The sequence below is a fragment of the Gracilinanus agilis genome, chromosome 3 (assembly GCF_016433145.1).
Source record: "Gracilinanus agilis isolate LMUSP501 chromosome 3, AgileGrace, whole genome shotgun sequence".
In the NCBI taxonomy this organism is placed as follows: Eukaryota; Metazoa; Chordata; class Mammalia; order Didelphimorphia; family Didelphidae; genus Gracilinanus; species Gracilinanus agilis.
Genome location: NC_058132.1, coordinates 10,431,254 through 10,446,416, shown reverse-complemented (window position 1 = coordinate 10,446,416; position 15,163 = coordinate 10,431,254). Strand labels below are relative to the sequence as shown.

The 15,163-nt window shown below is 39.3% G+C and overlaps 1 protein-coding gene across 1 annotated transcript; it reads right to left on the bottom strand.

The window, feature by feature from the left end:
- Positions 1–4,527: 4,527 nt before the first annotated feature.
- LOC123240728 (zinc finger protein 665-like) lies at positions 4,528–10,899 on the bottom strand. Its single transcript, XM_044668445.1, has 3 exons — positions 10,719–10,899; positions 9,816–9,908; positions 4,528–7,043 (listed from the first exon to the last, which is right to left on the bottom strand). Exons 1-3 carry the CDS (start codon positions 10,897–10,899, stop codon positions 4,528–4,530), a joined length of 2,790 nt encoding a protein of 929 aa, XP_044524380.1.
- Positions 10,900–15,163: the final 4,264 nt, after the last annotated feature.

The window sequence follows — 15,163 nt, the reverse complement described above, 5'->3', positions numbered from 1 at the left end:
CTAGGTGATACTGGGCAAGTAACTTAACCTACCTCATCCTCAGTTTCTCTATTTGTAAAACAAATAAAAATAGTGCCCACCTATCAATCTTCTTATAAAGGAAAAATAATCATATTTGTAAACTCCTTTGCAAACATTAAAGCACTATGAAAATGCTAACTGTCATCATCATCATTATTATTTTCCAACTTCTAGAATAATATCTGAACTATTCTTGGACTTTCCTCATTTCATATTTTCCAGTCAGTTGGTCATACACATTTATTAAGTGCCTACTATGTGCCAGACACCATGCTAAGTTTTGAAGATACAAAGAAAGAGAATTCCTGCTCTCAAGGAGCTCCCAGTCTAATGAGGGGCAGAAGGGATGAGGGTTGGGGAGAAGGCATGCAAACAGCTATGTGCAAACAAGATCTACAGGAGAAATTGGAGATATTCAATAGACATTTTGTTGATATTTAGACAGAAGAATGCAAACATTTCAAATACTCTTTGAGATCTTCATTGATTTGTCAGCTGACAGAGTTCCATTTCCTTGTGGCGATCTTCTCAAGATACTTCAGTCATAAAACATTCTCTTCTATCTGGTTATCTCATTCAGTGACAGTTCATATAAAATTCAGTACAATAGATTACCCCAAAAGGAGAAGTAGGTGAAAATAAGAGCATATTATCTGATAAATTCATGAACATCAGTTCTTGGGGGGAAGTGACTTTTTCCTTCTTCTTGGAAACACTAATAAGATAGCTATTAGGCAGTTTGGTAGAATGTTGGTTCAGATACCTATATTACACCTCATGTCACACTAAACTCAAAATGAATATTTGACCTAGTTACAAAAGATCATATCATTTAAAAAATCCAAACAAAATAAGATTGGGTACTTTGGATGATTGTGGAAAGATACTTTATTTTTAATCGGAAAAGGGGAAGGACTTAATGATAATGATAATGAAATTTTTAAAGGAATGTCCATGATGCTTAAAAAAAAAAAGGTTCGAGATGAAACAGAACAGTGGGACAGATTTAGAATTACCTTAGAGAATGTGTATTATATGTGTTTATGTTTCACCTGTAATGAGGAAAGGAAAGAAATGGTTTGCAAACAGGTAGCAAAGAGGAGAGTTTGCAAAGAGGGAACTTACCGCATGCCATAAAATGACATATAGGCTCTATTCTGGAATGCAGGGAAATGAGAAAAATGGACACAGAGAGAACTCTGGGCTTTTGGTTTCCTGTTTCTGGGAGAACCCGAAGCCGACAACTTCCTCCTGCTTGGGATTTTTACAAGTCTAGGAGGAAGTTTTGTTTCCTATCCCCTGGAAGCCAAAGCTACTGGTCCTGTTGTCCAGTTTGAACAATCCCACCTACTGTCATCTACTCATGATTCCAGCCTCCTGAGAGTGTTTCCAGCTTCTCTAAGCTCTGTGTCCGGCCGGTCAGTGTAAGAAGACCAGAAGGCCTACAGCCATCTTGGGCCTAACCAGTCAGGGTTGATCCCTGAGAAAAAGAGTCAGCCTACTTGATCTAAAGAACTTTATACCTTGCCAAAACTTATCTGGGAAGATTTTAGTCAGGTAGTGAAATAGCAGGGAAAATCTTAGGCAGTCAGAGTAGTGAAATAGCCAGCTTGGAAGAAACCGAAGGCACCTTTTTGCAAGGATCTTAGAAGGGGGGAGGGTTAGCTGGAATTTCTTAGATCAGGGTATCCTATCCCTAATCTTTCCATCCAGCTCATTGTGGTTAAAATAAAACCCTGTCTTTGTTTTCTAAACTGGTTTAGAGTCAGATAAGTATACTGAGCCTGTGGGGGCCTGCAAGGTCCACCCTCTCAGTGAGTTATGAAGAAACCATCAAACCTTGATATCTCACCTCTACAAAACAACCATCCCAGACCATTCACCTATTTCACACCCCATACCTTCTTATCTTAGAATCGGTACTGTATATTGGTTCCAAGGCACAAGAGTGGCTTGCCCAGGTAGAAAGTGTATGAAATCAGATTTGAACTCAAAACTTCCCATGTCTAGTCTGACTCTCAATCCATTGAGCCACCTCATTGCCCCCTATGTTTCTTCATAAAAATAACTTTTGTTGATATATTGTAACATTAGCAATTTCTACCCAGTATTCCTCCCTACCCCAAGGGCTAGCCCTTGTAATAAATGTTTTTAAAGAAAAAGGAAAAAAATCAATAGAACACATGAAAATGTCTGAAAATATAGGCCTAAAAACTCCTATCCTCATATAGGAATAAAGGATAATTTAGATAGCTAAAAGAATAGTCAGTATTCACAGCTAGGTCATACTAATATGATAAAACAAAAGCAATACTAAAATTGACTTACAACTTTGTTTTTACATCAAACTATCAAAAAAAACTTTATAAAACTCAATAAAAATCATTTGGAGAAACAAAATTCTAGAATATAAAAAAAAATTATGAAAAGACATCTAGAGCTCATGGACCAATTGCTATTCCAGACCTCAAATAGTCATCAAAACCATTTAGAGCCTGGTTTTAAAAAATAGAGATCAATAAAGTAGTCTAGACAGGGAGAACCAGAAGCAATGGAAATCGGTCAATCAATAAACATTTATTAAATGCCAACTACATACCATACACTGTTGTGAGCACTAAGCATGATGAAGAAAGGCAAAAGACATTCTCTATACTCAAGGGGTTTCCAATCTAATGAAGGAGACAACACACACACAGATATATACATTCTTGTTATAGATAGAAGAAATAAGAAATAATCAAGGAGGAAAGGCACTGGATTGAGGATCGGGAAAGGCTTCCTATAGAAGATGGGATTATAAATAGGACTTGAAGGAAGCCAGGGAACCCTGGGGGTGTAGAAAAGAAAAGAAAGCATTCCAGGCAAGGGTAAAAGAAATGGGGTGTCTTGTTTGGAGAACAGTAAGAAATCCAGTGTGTTGTGTCAATGATCAAAGAGTACATGGGGGGAGAGAGGTAAAGAGTAAGAAGACTGGAAAGGTGAGGGAAGACTAGGTTATTAAGGTCTTTGAAGGCCTAACAAAGGATTTGGAGATTATTTTATTCTAGAGGTGATAAGGAGCCAATGGAGTTTAAAGAGTAGAAGTGAAAGTGAATAAGTAAAGGTGGCAAATAAAGGTGACATGGTCAGATTTAGGAACTTTAGAAAAATCACTTTGGTAGATTAATCTGGAGAATGGACTGGAGGAAGAAAGACTTGTGGCAGACAGAGCAACCAGCAGGTTACTGTAATAGTCCAGGAAGACCTGCAACAGGGCGGTGATGGCCTCAGCTGAGATAAGGGGGCATAGATAAAAGATGTATTCCTGAGGTGAAATCAATAGGCTTTGATAACAAATTGGTTTTGGAGGATGAGAGATAGTGAGGAGTTGAGGATAATGCTTAGGTGGGTAGCCTGGCTAACAAGGACTGTGTAACCCTGAAGGATGATAGAAATGTCTGGAAGGAGGGAGGGTCAAGGAGAGAAGATTAGAATGACTTGAGTTTAGATGTGCTGAGTTTAAGGTTTCTACTGGATAGTCAGTTCAGGATGCTTGATAGGTGGTTGGGGATACAAGACTGGAGGTCAGCAGAAAATATTGGGAAGGATAGTTGGATTTGACACTTACTATGTGACCCTGGGCAAGTCATTTAACCCAGTTTGCTTCAGTTTTCTCATCTGGAAAATGAGGCATAGAAGGAAATGGCAAATCCCTCCAGTATCTTTGCCAAAAAAAACCTCAAATGGAAACATGAAGAGTTAGACACAACTAAAAATGACTGAACAACAAAAGTTGTATTTGAGAATAATTAGGACAGAAGTGGTCATTAAATCCATGGGAACTGATAAAATCACCAAGTAAGGTAGTTTAGAAGGAGGGAAGAGGGCCCAGGGATACTCATGGGTATTAGTGGGCATGACCTAAATGAATATCCCACACAGATTTAGGACTGGTCAGGTGGAAGCAGGAGATAGGATAGCTCCTAGGATAGGATAGTGTCCTAAAACTGAGAGAGAAAGGATTATTGAGAAGAGAGTGATCACTTCTTGGTCTTTTGGCTGAGATCAAATCTGTGAAGTAGAAGGTGATTCTATCAAAGGCTGCAGAAAGGTCAAGATGGATGAAGATTGATTAAAAAACAACAACACTGGATTTGGCAATTAATAAATCATCAGTTGTTCTCTACAGAATAACTTCTAATCTAGTATTTAAAAAACTGGAAAAATTACTATCCAAGAATTATCCAAGAAAGAATATTAAGCCATCCATCACTTCTGACCCTAAATGTAAAAAGTAAATGATACACAAAAATATCAAAGAAGCAATTTTTCTGGTTACAACAAATTGGAAGCAAAGTGGTTGCTAATCACTTCTAGAATGACTAAAGAATATCCTGGAATATTAATGTATTATAATACATGATGGACATGAGAGACTTTTTAAAATTCATTAAAGACTGTAGATTCATGAACAAGAGGAATTTTCTGATATAAGTTCTGCCTTCCAGCTAAGGCATTCCCATTTCAAATAGATTTAGGTTTTACTTCAGGCTGAATTCTTTCATGACCAGTAAGATATGAGTTCAGAGTGAAAGCCTTCCCACATTCATTATCTTTGTAGAGATTCTCTCCAGTATTAAGTCTTTTCTGTACAATAAGGGTGGAGGTCTGTCCAAAAGACTTTTGATGATTATATTTATAACGTTTATCACCAGAATGAGTTCTCTGATGTACAATAAGGTTTGCACTACGGCTGAAGGCTTTCCCACATTCATTACATTTATAGGGCTTCTCTCCAGTATGAATCCTCTTATGTACAGAAAGTTTGGAAGCATTTATGAAAGCCTTTACACATTGATCACATTTATAAGGCTTCTCTCCAGAATGAATCCTTTGATGTACAATGAGGGATGACTTCTGGCTAAAACACTTTCCACATTCATTGCATTTAAAGGGCTTCTCCCCAGTATGAATCCTCTGATGGGCAATAAGGGAAGAGATGTGGCTGAAAGACTTCCCACATTCATTGCATTTAAAGGGTTTCTCCCCAGTATGAATCCTCTGATGAGCAATAAGGGATGAGCTGTGGCTGAAAGCATTTCCACATTCGTTACATTTATAGGGCTTTTCTCCAGTGTGAATCCTTTGATGGGCAATAAAGGATGAACTCCGGCTGAATGCCTTCCCACATTCATTACATTTATAGGGCTTCTCTCCAGTGTGAATCCTTTGATGGGCAATAAGGGATGAGCTCTGTCTAAAAGCATTCCCACATTCATTACATTTGTAAGGTTTCTCTCCAGAATGAATTTTTTGATGCCCAATAAGGGATGACCGTTCACCAAAGACTTTCCCACATTCCTTACATTTATAGCGCTTCTCCCTAGTATGTATCCGCTGATGTACAGCAAGGTTGCAGGACTGTCTGAAAGCCTTTCCACACTGACTACATTTGTAAGGTTTCTCTCCAGTGTGAATCACCTTGTGTACAGTAAGGGATGAGTTTTCACTGAAGGCTTTCTCACAGTCATTACATTTATATGATGCTTCATCAGTGTGAATCCCTTGATGGACCACAAGTCTGGAAGGCTTTCTAAAAGTCTTTCCACATTGATTACATTTGTAAAGTTTTTCTCCAGAATGAATCCTTTGGTGTGCAATAAGGGATGAGTTCTGGGAAAAGGCTTTTCCACACTCATTGCATTGATACATCTTCTCTTCTGTATGAATCCTCTGATGTACTGCAAGTTTAGATGACTGTCTGAAAGCCTTTCTGCACTGATTACATTCATAAGGTTTCTCTCCAGTATGGATTCTCTCATGTACAACAAGCTTTGCCTTCCATCTGAAGACTTTCCCACATTCATTACATGTATAGGGCTTCTCTCCAGGGTGAATCCTCTGATCCTGCACTGCAAGTTGGGAGGGCTTTATGAAAGTTTTTGCACACTGATTATATTTGTACAGTTTTTCTCCAGAATGAATCCTTCGATGTGCAATAAGGGATGAACTATGGCAGAAGGCTTTCCCACATTCACTACATGTATAGGGCTTCTCTCCAGTATGAATCCTTCGATGAGCAATAAGGGATGAACTCTGACTGAACGCCTTCCCACATTCATTACATCTATTAGGTTTTTCTCCAGAATGAACCCTGCGATGTGTCATAAGGGTTGAGCTTTGGCTGAAGGCCTTCCCACATTCATTACATTTGTAAGGCCTCTCTCCAGTATGTATCCTCTGATGTACAGCAAGGTTGGAGGACTGTCTGAAAGCCTTTCCACAGTGATTACACTTATACAGTTTTTCTCCAGAATGTATTTTCTGGCATGAAGTAAGGGTTGAGCTCTGGGGCTTTTCTAGTCTGTGAATTTTCTGATGTTTAATAAGTTCTGTGCTCTGAAAAAAGGCTTTCCAACATTGATTGCATCCATGCAATGTCTCTCTAGTTTGAATACTCTGATGTAAACTAAGAGACGACTGATGGATAAGTCCCCTACTACATTCATCACCTTTATGAGTCATTTCACCAGGATGACTTTTCTGATGACTTATAAGATCTGGGATTAAAGCAAAAGCAGTCTCACCATGATTATCTTGAAAAACCTTCACTCTGGTTTGCTTTATCTGATGCTGAATAAGCTCATTCTGCTCATCAAAATGACCTCTATATTCATTGTATTTGGAATATCTGTTTCCTGAGGCAATTTTCTTAAATTGAATTAGTTCTGAATACTTCCTGATGCTTCTTCCACTATCATCATATTCACAGAGAATCTTTCCAGTGGGCACCGTCTGTTGGACAGAAAGGGTTAGATCTAACTCTGGACTAAAACTCCTCTGAAATTTATTACATTCCTCATCTCTCCCTTTACTGGAAGTCTTCCTGAAGTTAATTTTTGATGGTCTGGAATAACTATCCCAATTTCCTTGCTTCTTCTCCAAATTGCTCTCCCAATTCCAGATTTCTCTCAAACTGAAATCACAGGAGATACTCAGTTTTGGAGTAGATTTCTTGGTTTTAATCCTGGTTTCCCCACCTGAAGGAATAAAAAACACAGAAGTATATTTACTTATTTCCACTAGCAGAAAAAAAAAAGTCTGATACCTATGTTTTCTAACCTCCTTTCCTTCCTTTCCTTACTTTCTCCCCAACCTTAACACAGATGTTCAGTACACATCCAACCAGACTAGATGTGTGACCACTAGTGGTGCTCTCCCCTCTTTCTCTTCTCTTTGCCACCTTTCAGTGTCATCCAGAACCTATAATAGTTGTTTGACTATTTATACTGCTTCAATGCGAACAGAATCACCACCTCTATTCCTCAAAGGGAGTTGGAGGACCTTATGGTCTTACCACTGCAAAGACACTGCTTCCTAACATTTTCTAGACCTTGACCTCTACTGTGTCTCTATGCCCTACAGACACTCAGGAAATGTTATCCAACTTATTGATGTAACCTAAGGACCCAAGATCTTACCATCCATATAATGCACCCTTATGACTTTTTGGCCTTTCCATCTAAACTGTGGCTGAATATTTTTCTATGTGATCTTCCTCCAATTAAAAGTATAAGCTCCCCAAGTACAGGGACTTTCTGGCCTTTTATACTTGAATTCCCAGCACTTAAAATGGTGCGTGGCATAAAATAAAATGGTTTTTAAATTGTTTTTAATTGTATTCACCCAATCAAAAAGAATAACCTTCAATGGACTCAAATGGTACAAATCAATAATAATAAATTACTATTAACTCACATTGTTTGTTTTTGTTTTTGTTTTTTAATTTTAAACCCTTAACTTCTGTGTATTGACTTATAGGTGGAAGAGTGGTAAGGGTAGGCAATGGGGGTCAAGTGACTTGCCCAGGGTCACACAGAACTCACATCTTTTAAAGTGATTTACTTTATAGAGATTCACATATGAAACCCCTGAGTCCATCCAATAGGGCAGGCATTCCCATTAAACTTTATACTTCATGAAATGGGAAATGTAATAGATAAATGGCATCACTAAAGTCACAGAGCTTATAAGGTAAGAGCTGGTTCTACAATTCTACTCTGTAAAAGCTATATAAGAGCTCTTTCCACAGCTCTGGAAAGTCAATCCACATGAGTTTGAATTCAGTCTTCAAATTTCAATTATTGCTTATAATTTTTGTTGTGTTCTGATAGGAAAAGGATATGTTTTGTATTTCTTTATGAGTTTTTTAGCCATCATCTCATTGTTAATTTTTGTGAAATTGCTATAGTAACCTCAGAAATATATACACTCCCTTCAATAGATATTGGGTAACTGTCAGAGCGCTATGCAGGCATCATTTTGGGAACCAACCCTTGTGGACATGCAAGTATCCAACTTCTATCTCAGGTGGCATACCCTTAGCTACTGAAGAACCTGAGAAAAAAAAATTCTTACCACCAAATTCCATTGCATTATCAAGTGGTTCAAAATCAGAACCAGATGTGATGTAAGAGTGGAAATGAAACTAAAGAACATGCATTATCATCAATTTTGATACAGCATTCTAAGGACAACGGGGCATTTTCATCTGACAGGCAACTGAAATTTTTATGGGTTGTCTCTCCTAATAGAATGTGAGTTCATTGATGGCCAGGACCCCATTGCTTTTCTATTTATATCCCTAGCACCTTGCATAGTGTTTTTCGCATAGAAACTGCTTACTATGTGTTTTTAATTCATTCATTTAGACATTTACTCACTCTTTCATCCAATTATTCCACCACACTTTACCAATTACTCTTCAGTAGTTCTGTCATCATATCAAAGGTCAGAAGTTCTCCAAGGAGTTGATTAGAAACCACCTATACCTGTGCATCTTATATTACTCTTCTCTGAGTCTGTCTATATCTATCATAAAATATAGTGCTGGAATGAATTACCTCAAGTCTACACATTTGGTCCTGGCTCTTTTGCATACAATGGGACTATTAACTTCATTGGTGTGGTGGCTAGGTTTCTCTTCATGCAGCCAACATTCATTTTTCATTTCATTCTGCTCAAGACTACACTCCTGATTCTCCCAGACTTTGTCTACCAAGTCGAAGAAACCTCTTCCTCCTGGAAGTTGACTCCACCTTTGGACTTCACATGCTACAATACCTCCAACCAGTAGCCTTTTCCTCTGATTGACTTGTTCTTCTAGAACCTCAATTTTAAGCCAGCCATGTCTTCATTCTTCTCCAGGTTGCACTCCTTAGTCTCCTGTATACTCTCTACTATGCCCTCTTGCTAGATACTTAATCTTCTCACACACCCCCCACCCCTCTTTTAGTATTGTAACCCATCTTCTCAGCTTGGATCCACAGTTCTATTGCTCTTTTATCTACACCTAAAGCACTTCCTCGGTGTGCCAGAGACATGACCTAGCCACAGTATGCATTATTATCTACCTATATCTCACACTTTCAAGGAGGTTTACAAAAACCCTCAAGGGCAGTGAGCATCTCTGTCTCATGAGTTATTATTATACAATGGATCATTTGACCAATCAATAAACAGTCAGGGAAAGTGACTCAGAAGAAAGACTTTGGGGACACAGGAGACCACCAAGAATGGGGAAAAAGAAAGCTCTGTGTAATAACACAGACTAATCTATCTTTCAGGCAAGAGAGATCAGGAAAATGACTTTTGTTGACAAAAAGAGTTTATGACTGAACTGAAAAGATACCTTTAGTATTTTAAGAATGACCTTGGGAAATTTATGAAGGGGAGGGAGTGGAGAATTCTTTGCACAATATTTCCAGATGATAATTTCCTGAGATAATAGTTCTTGAGTTTCATTCACTTACGTAGAGTGGAGTTCCTTGGGTCTTCTTCTTTCAGCATCCAAGCTTCCTCTTGATTCAACTGGGAAATCAGATCTGCTTTGGCACCTGGAAGCCCTGTTCAAGATAAATAAGGAAGTTCTGATCATCTAGAGAACTTGAGAATTTAGTTCTTTTTAAGGAAAGGGGGCATGCTAGGAAGGGCCAAAGGGTAATATTGAAGCCTCCTTAGGGATAATCTATGCAATGGTTCTAGGAGCTACTGGAGAGAGAGAACCATAGAACCAATTTGGAATCATGAAATTATTCATTCATGAAATCTTCCATCTCCTTGCTAGAAAGAAGGAAACACTCCATATTTTTCAGCATTGCCATTTGAATTTGGGGGAAGTATCAAGAGAAAAATAAGGGCAGACTTGCTCTGACCGACCCCTGAGAACAAGACTAGTAGCAGTGGATTGCAAATTTAGACACATCTCAAAGGGGAAAGGGTTGCCTTAAGAGAATGAAGATTCTTCTCACTGGATATCTTTATAAAATAGCTGGAATGACCATATTTTAGGGACATAATTTTGATTTCATCTTTCATTTAAAACTCCTTAGATTTAGGAAGAGATAGTTTGAAATAATAATAAAATCCTATTAGAAAATACAAATGGAAATATATGAATAATATATTGAAATATATTAGGAAAATATAATGAAACTCTATTAGACAAAGCAAAGACCTTTGGTGTGAGAACAGAAAACACGAGGTTCCTGTCTCCTTGGACAGGAAAGGACTAGGAATTTTTGGTCTCTAATAATGGTTAAATGCTTGATACAAGAAACACTATAAAATAGGGAAGGAACAAAGATAAACTCCTTTCAGTGGCAGATTCACAATTGCTTGGACAGGGCCTGGGTCAGAAGGCAATCTATCCTTACCTAAAGAGAGCAGATTCTGGGAGGTCTCTAGCATAACATCTTTGTACAGAGCCTTCTGGGAAGGGTCCAAGAGACACCACTCCTCCTGAGTGAAGTCCACAGCCACATCCTTGAATGTCACAGATTCCTGGAAACATCCAAAGTCATAGAATTTAGAGCTAGAAGAAACTATTAAGTTCATCTAGAACAACTTCTTCATTTTTCAAAGGAGGAAACTAAAGACCACAAATTTGCCAAAGATCATATTCCTAGTGTCAGGGCCACCATTTGAAACCATAAATCTGGAGACCCAAATGGAATGTGGAGAAGAGCAGTTTATATTAGCAGTTGGAAGAGAATTGAGAAATGTCTTATTGTGATTAGTTTGTACCTAGAGTGTGAGGGAGAATGGATGTGATTTATTCATGATTGATGAAAATTTCTGGTGACAGAAGGAAAGAAGACAGAGGGAGATGTGAAACTTTCATCAAACTTGTCATCCTCATCAAACTCGTCACAGGTGATATGCCATAAAGAAAACTTATAAAGATAATTTTGTAAATTTTTCACAAGGACTTAGCAGGTACAATGTATTCTGCAAAGATATTTTCTGTTATTACTGAAAAGGGGAAAAAAAGAAAGAAAACTCACACAGCATAAATTATTTCCTAAGAGAACAAATTTCACTTTTACCCAGAGGAGAAATATGAAGAAGATTCCTTTATAAATATATTTTGAATACCTTTTGTTCTTCATTGTTGATATTTCTACATGTATACCTCCTCCTGTCACAGAACCACTCTTGATAACAACGAATTTAAGAATAAGAGAAAAAAAATCAGTAAAACCAATCAGCAAATTTAAAAATTCTGACACTATATGCAGTGTCCACACCCTTATATTTCTCATATTCTGCAAAGAAGATGAGGAAGGCGACACTTCATATAACTTTCCTGGGTTCAAGCTTGTTCTTTGTAATTTTGCAACATTCATTTTTTATTGTTTTGTAGATGCTGTTCTTTCCATTAACATTATTGTAGTCATTGGGTATATTGTCTTATAGGTACTGCTTCTAAATTTTGTATCAGTTGATACAGTCTTCCAGTGCTTCTCCTTTCCAGTGCTTTCTCCTTATTCATTATATTCTTCATTTCTTACATCACAGCACTATTTCATTATATTCAGGTGCCATGCTATATAATGAAGGGCTGTGGGGTCTTTCTAAGCCCACAGAGCACGGCAAAATGTGACCCATTTGCCCTTTTCCTTTTCATCCTAAGAGCAGTAGAGACTTTGACAATGGCAGAATGGGCCACTGGAATTCAGCAGTCAAAATCCAGACCAGGTGTTATAGCTATCTGCACATCAGTGTCCAGAGAAGCAAGGAGAAATATCTTGCCCATCAAAAGGATTCAAGGAACAGTTATGCCACATCTAAAAATGAACTTAGTGAAATCAACTATATGTAGATATTGAGAGAAATTCTGTAGCTGCTCACCCAGAGACAAAGGTAGTTTAGAGGAGAATATGCCCTCAAGGTATTAGGGAAAATATACCTTTATCCCTGCTATATTGCTGAAAGAATATCTCTTTGGAAAAGGGAAAGGGGGAATAAGCATTTATATAGCACCTACTATGTGCCTGGGTTAGTTTTTTAATTAATTATTAATATTAAAATTTTTAACTTTTACCTTCTATTAATTTTTTTAAACCCTTACCTTCCATCTTAGAATCAGTAATGTGTTCCAAGGCAGAAAAGTGGTAAGGGGTACTAGGCAATGGAGATTAAGTGACTCGCCAGAATCACACAACTAGTAATTGTCTGAGACCAGATTTGAACTTAGGACTTTCTGACCAGGCTCCTTGTTCTATAAACTGGGCCATCAGCTAATTTTTAAAAATATATCCTATTTATCCTATGTAATATTATATATACTATATCCTATATGATATTATGTAAAGGAGCTGGGGTGCTAGTCACGAGTTTCTAAAAAATGGGAGAAACACAGCTAGAAGTCACTTCACCCTGTTTGCCTCAGTTTCCTGATCTGGAAAATGAGCTAGAGATGAAAATGGCAAACCACTCCAGTATCTTTGGCAAGAAAACCCCAAATGGAATGACAAGTTGGGCATGACGGAAATGACTGAACAAGAAGGAGAAGAAGAAGTTTGGGAACAATGACCAATGACAAATCTCCAGGGCTCATGATGAAGCATGTTATCCACCTCCAGACAGAGAGGTGCTGCTCAGTGCAGATGGAGGCATTTTTTTTGGACATAGCTAATGAGGGAATTGGCTTTCTTTGACTATAAATGTTTCTTTTTCTTGCTTCGTCAGTGTGTGTTTGGTGGGGGGATAATGAGAGGAATATAATTTTAGCATAAAATAAAAAAATGCATGAAAAAAGAAGACTTAAATGTACACAATGACTACAATAATGCAAATGGAAGGAAACATATGCACATCAAAAATGAATGATGGGGGCAGCTGGGTAGCTCAGTGGAGTGAGAGTCAGGCCTAGAGACAGGAGGTCCTAGGTTCAAACCCGGCCTCAGCCACTTCCCAGCTGTGTGACCCTGGGCAAGTCACTTGACCCCCACTGCCCACCCTTACCAATCTTCCACCTATGAGACAATACACTGAAGTACAAGGGTTTAAAAAAAAAAGTGAATGATGTGGGGCAGCTGGGTAGCTCAGTGGATGGAAAGCCAAGCCTAGAGATGGGAGGTCTTAGGTTCAAATCTGGCCTCAGACACTTCCCAGCTGTGTGACCCTGGGCAAGTCACTTAATCCCCATTGCTTAGCCCGTACTGCTCTTCTGCCTTGGAACTAATACATAGTATTGATTCTAAGGTGGAAAGTGAGGGTTTAAAAAAAAGTGAATGATGAAAATTTATAAAGAGCAACTATAGCTGGAAGGAAGAGATAAGAGAGAATGCTCCCAACCCATCCCTTTGGGAAGGTGAGAAGTCATCGGTGTTGCACACTGCAAAGTTTTTGGATTTTCCCAGTTTATCAATGGATTGTTTTGATCTTTTTCACCATTAAATGAGATGGCTCTCTGGAAGGAGGGAGGAGGGATACTGGAGAAAACTATTATGATGTTAGAAAAAAGGACATCAATACAAATTTATCTTAAAAAAAGAATAGTGTTTGGAGTAGCAAGGCACAGGAATGGGGGAAATAAAAGATTTTGACTGGATAAGGCAGAGTTCTGGAACATGAAAGGTAGCTGATGGCCAGACCAAGGGGATAATAAACCAATCAATAAACATTTTAAGCACCTACTAAGTGCTAAGAGATACAAAAAGAGGGGAAAGACAGTCCCTGCCCTTAAGGAGCTTCCAATCTCATGGGGGTGAACATCCTTGTGTGTGTCTGAGGGGTGAAGGAGTAGAGTATGGGAATGAAGGGGACTGAGGCATTAGGTACAAGGACTTAAGGGTATGTGTGCCGAAGTCCCCTGCGAGGTTAGGATGGAGAGAAACAACTCAATGAGAAAGGAGAGTGAAAATTCTGGAGATCAACAGAAAGCAGTCCTTAGGATCTCAGCTGAGTGATCCATTTGGACAGAAGAGATCCTGAACTGAGCTGGAACTAAGAGAATGTAAAATTAGCAATGGATAGCAAAGAGGATTTCAGTTCCTCCCACTGGGACTGGAGAAGGAATTTTTTTTACAATTATTTTGTCCTTTTATTCTCACAGCAACCCTGGGAGGTAGGTGCTATCCTTGTACATTTTACCGATGGGGAAACTGTGGCAGAGGGTAAGTGACTTGCTCAGGGTCATGCCGCTAGTGTGATGAGAGAAGGGGTTTCCCATACTAGGAGGGGGGGGGGTTCTGACTCAAAGAGATGAAAGGCAGAGGCAAAGGTCAGGTGTGTCTATTGATGAGGTCAAAAACCAAAGGGAGGGCCCATCCGCTGGGGACTGGCTAGAATGACATGGAATGGCATCGTGCCCGAACGGGGAAAAGACCTGGAAAGAGGAGGCAGCCAGGAGCGAGCAGGCGCGGGATGACCTCCAGGAGAAGGCGGCAGACAGACTACGGAAAGCTAGCGAGCGCGATTTCAGCACTCTGGTCAGGGCACAAGCTCACCTCACCCAAGGGTAACCCGCCCCTCCTGCTTCGCAGAAGAGCGGAAGGGCCAGAGGAGAGGAAGCGCGGTCAGAAATGGGGGGCGGGGCGCGAGTGCAAAAAGCCTCCCTCAGAACACAACAGACACGGACAGCCTCACTCAGAAGCCTCCCGTCCTCTTTGGTGTCTACACGTTCACGTCTGCTCACGTAGATCGAGTCTGGGGCCGGAGGACACGTACCTGGGATGGCTTCCTCCACGTCCCAGAGGCTGTTCCTCCCGGCTCCATGCTTTGCTCTTGGCCCACGCCTGAACCCCCCGCGGGCTGAGCTGAGGAGAGAGAGAGAGAGAGAGAGAGAGAGAGAGAGAGAGAGAGAGAGAGAGAG

Bases quoted from the DNA above. Each gene is read 5' to 3' on its own strand.
- LOC123240728 (XM_044668445.1), bottom strand. From the start codon at position 10,899: ATGAACTTAATAGTTTCTTCTAGCTCTAAATTCTATGACTTTGGATGT. The intron at 9,909-10,718 runs GTAAGGATAGAT...TATCTTGAACAG, and splicing joins CCAGAATCTGCTCTCTTTAG to GGCTTCCAGGTGCCAAAGCA. The intron at 7,044-9,815 runs GTAAGTGAATGA...TTATTCCTTCAG, and splicing joins CCCAAGGAACTCCACTCTAC to GTGGGGAAACCAGGATTAAA.